The sequence below is a fragment of the Carassius auratus genome, chromosome 5, assembly GCF_003368295.1.
Source record: "Carassius auratus strain Wakin chromosome 5, ASM336829v1, whole genome shotgun sequence".
NCBI lineage: Eukaryota > Metazoa > Chordata > Actinopteri > Cypriniformes > Cyprinidae > Carassius > Carassius auratus.
The window spans coordinates 702,579-704,480 of record NC_039247.1 but is presented as its reverse complement, the minus strand read 5'-3'; the positions used below and the strand labels follow the sequence as shown (position 1 = coordinate 704,480).

Here is a 1,902-nt window from a genome sequence, read left to right as displayed (position 1 = left end):
TAGCTTCTGTTCTGACACGCGCGCGGTAACGTCACACATTTTAGACGCAAAGATTAGGCCCCGCCCATGCAATGACGTTAGTCTAAAAGTCACGCCCAACGCGGAAAAGAACCGTCCCATACTGAATGTGGCTGCACTTTGTGAGGATGAACGATCTGTAAGACGAATGTTTATTTGTACTATTTAATAAAAAGTTAGGGTATATTGGAATCCATATTTAGTGTCCTAAACCGGTTTATCGTGACAGGCAACTGCTGTAATGTTGGTCTCTGCAGTTTAGTCCTAACCTGATTTATCTTATGTCCACACTTCACAAGGGAACAGGTTGGTTACATTTCCTTATGCATAACATAAATAGTTTCATTGAGAATGTTTCTTGATTTAATTTCTTTCATGTCTGGAATTGTTTGAACATTTTGAGATCAAAACCACCACTGCATCCTAGTGGAAGATTTTAGGTGATTGGTTTTATTTTGTCATTGTGAGATGTGTGTGTGTGTGTGTATGTGTGTATGTGTATGTGTGTGTGTGTGTGTGTGTGTGTGTGTGTGTCTGTCTGTCTGTCTGTCTGTCTGTCTATCTATCTATCTATGGATCAACTTTTCTTAAAAAAAAACTACAATTTGAAACTTTATGTAAAATAATTAGAAAAATGCATTTTACACAAATATTTCATGAAGTCATTTAATTTAAATATATTCCAACTAATATGTGATCGTATAAACTGAATGCTTAAGAATGATAACAATTAAAATGATGATTTATTCATATTACAAAGACTTTTCATTATATGTTAATTCACATCAAGCATTAAAGCTGTATGAATATAATTGTAAACAAATAAACAAATGCATTCATGTAGTCCTTAAATTAATTAATATTTTAATATAAAAACTACATGCATACAAATTGTAAAATATTTGCATATTATTTCAATTAATTAATATATCAACTAATATGTGATCTCAGTCAAGTGTGCACTAAGCTTTGACTCTGACACGATGCGGGTGTTCTGCATCATCTACTGAAAGTAAAGGCTGTGTTTGTATTTTACTCGTTTTCACGTTTGTCTCTTTTTACAGACAATGGCATCAGCAGAAGTAAAAGTTGCATTTGTCAGCAATCACAATGGGACGAGCCTAACAGAGGTTTCACTGGGATCCCTCTTAGCCCCGCTGTGTTTCCTCAGCCGAGGACTCTTCCTGATAGTCTTCCACCTTGGAAAAGGGGTTCTCCCATTCTCCTGGGGAACCCATCTCCTGCTGGACTTCACCGCACTAATAATGCCTCTGGTTCTGTCATGCACCGCGCTGAGCGACATCCTTCACTTTGTCATCATGGGCATAGCTGTAGTTGATTATTTCGTCCTGTACCTTTTATACAAAAACAGAAAGCATTCAAATCAAGGTTCCCTTTACAGTACAGTTGACAGGTTTGTGCACAGCAGAGTAGAATCAAACCTGGTCCCGTTTGTAACCGTATTCCGGGTTCTGGTCAACGTGAAGACCGCCATAAGCATCCTGGCTGTTGATTTCAGCGTCTTCCCAAGACGTTATGCCAAAACAGAGACGTATGGAACAGGGGTGATGGATTTCGGTGTGGGAGCATATGTAATGGCCAATGCGTTGGTGTGTCCCGAAGCAAGAGGAAAGGACATCCGAGGGTCGAAGATAAGTCATGTTTTTAAACAGCTGATTTCCGTCTGGCCGTTGGTCTTGTTAGGGTTCGTGAGACTTGCAAGCGTCAAAACATCAGGCTACCACGAACATGTGACAGAGTATGGAGTTCACTGGAACTTCTTCTTCACGTTAGCCATCGTCAGAGTGGTGGCCTCCGCACTTCTGGCTCTGTTTCCTGTGGACGCCTCTTGGCTTCTTGCTCTTCTCATTGGTGGAAGCTACC

General features: G+C 39.9%; 1 protein-coding gene across 2 annotated transcripts in view; it reads left to right on the top strand.

Annotated features, from left to right (window-relative positions):
- The first annotated feature begins 102 nt into the window (after positions 1 to 102).
- The window catches only part of LOC113070088 (phosphatidylinositol-glycan biosynthesis class W protein-like), a 2,560-nt gene continuing 760 nt past the window's right edge, over positions 103 to 1,902 (top strand). The window contains exons 1-3 of one of the 2 annotated variants that reach the window (XM_026243266.1): positions 103 to 157; positions 248 to 324; positions 1,083 to 1,902. The exon at positions 1,083 to 1,902 is cut by the window's right edge and continues 760 nt beyond it. In XM_026243266.1, coding sequence (XP_026099051.1) covers positions 1,086 to 1,902 — 817 coding nt within the window. In that variant the 5' untranslated portion in view covers positions 103 to 157; positions 248 to 324; positions 1,083 to 1,085. Of the gene's footprint in view, positions 325 to 1,082 lie in introns of both variants that reach the window. The other variant, XM_026243256.1, reaches the window with a different exon arrangement.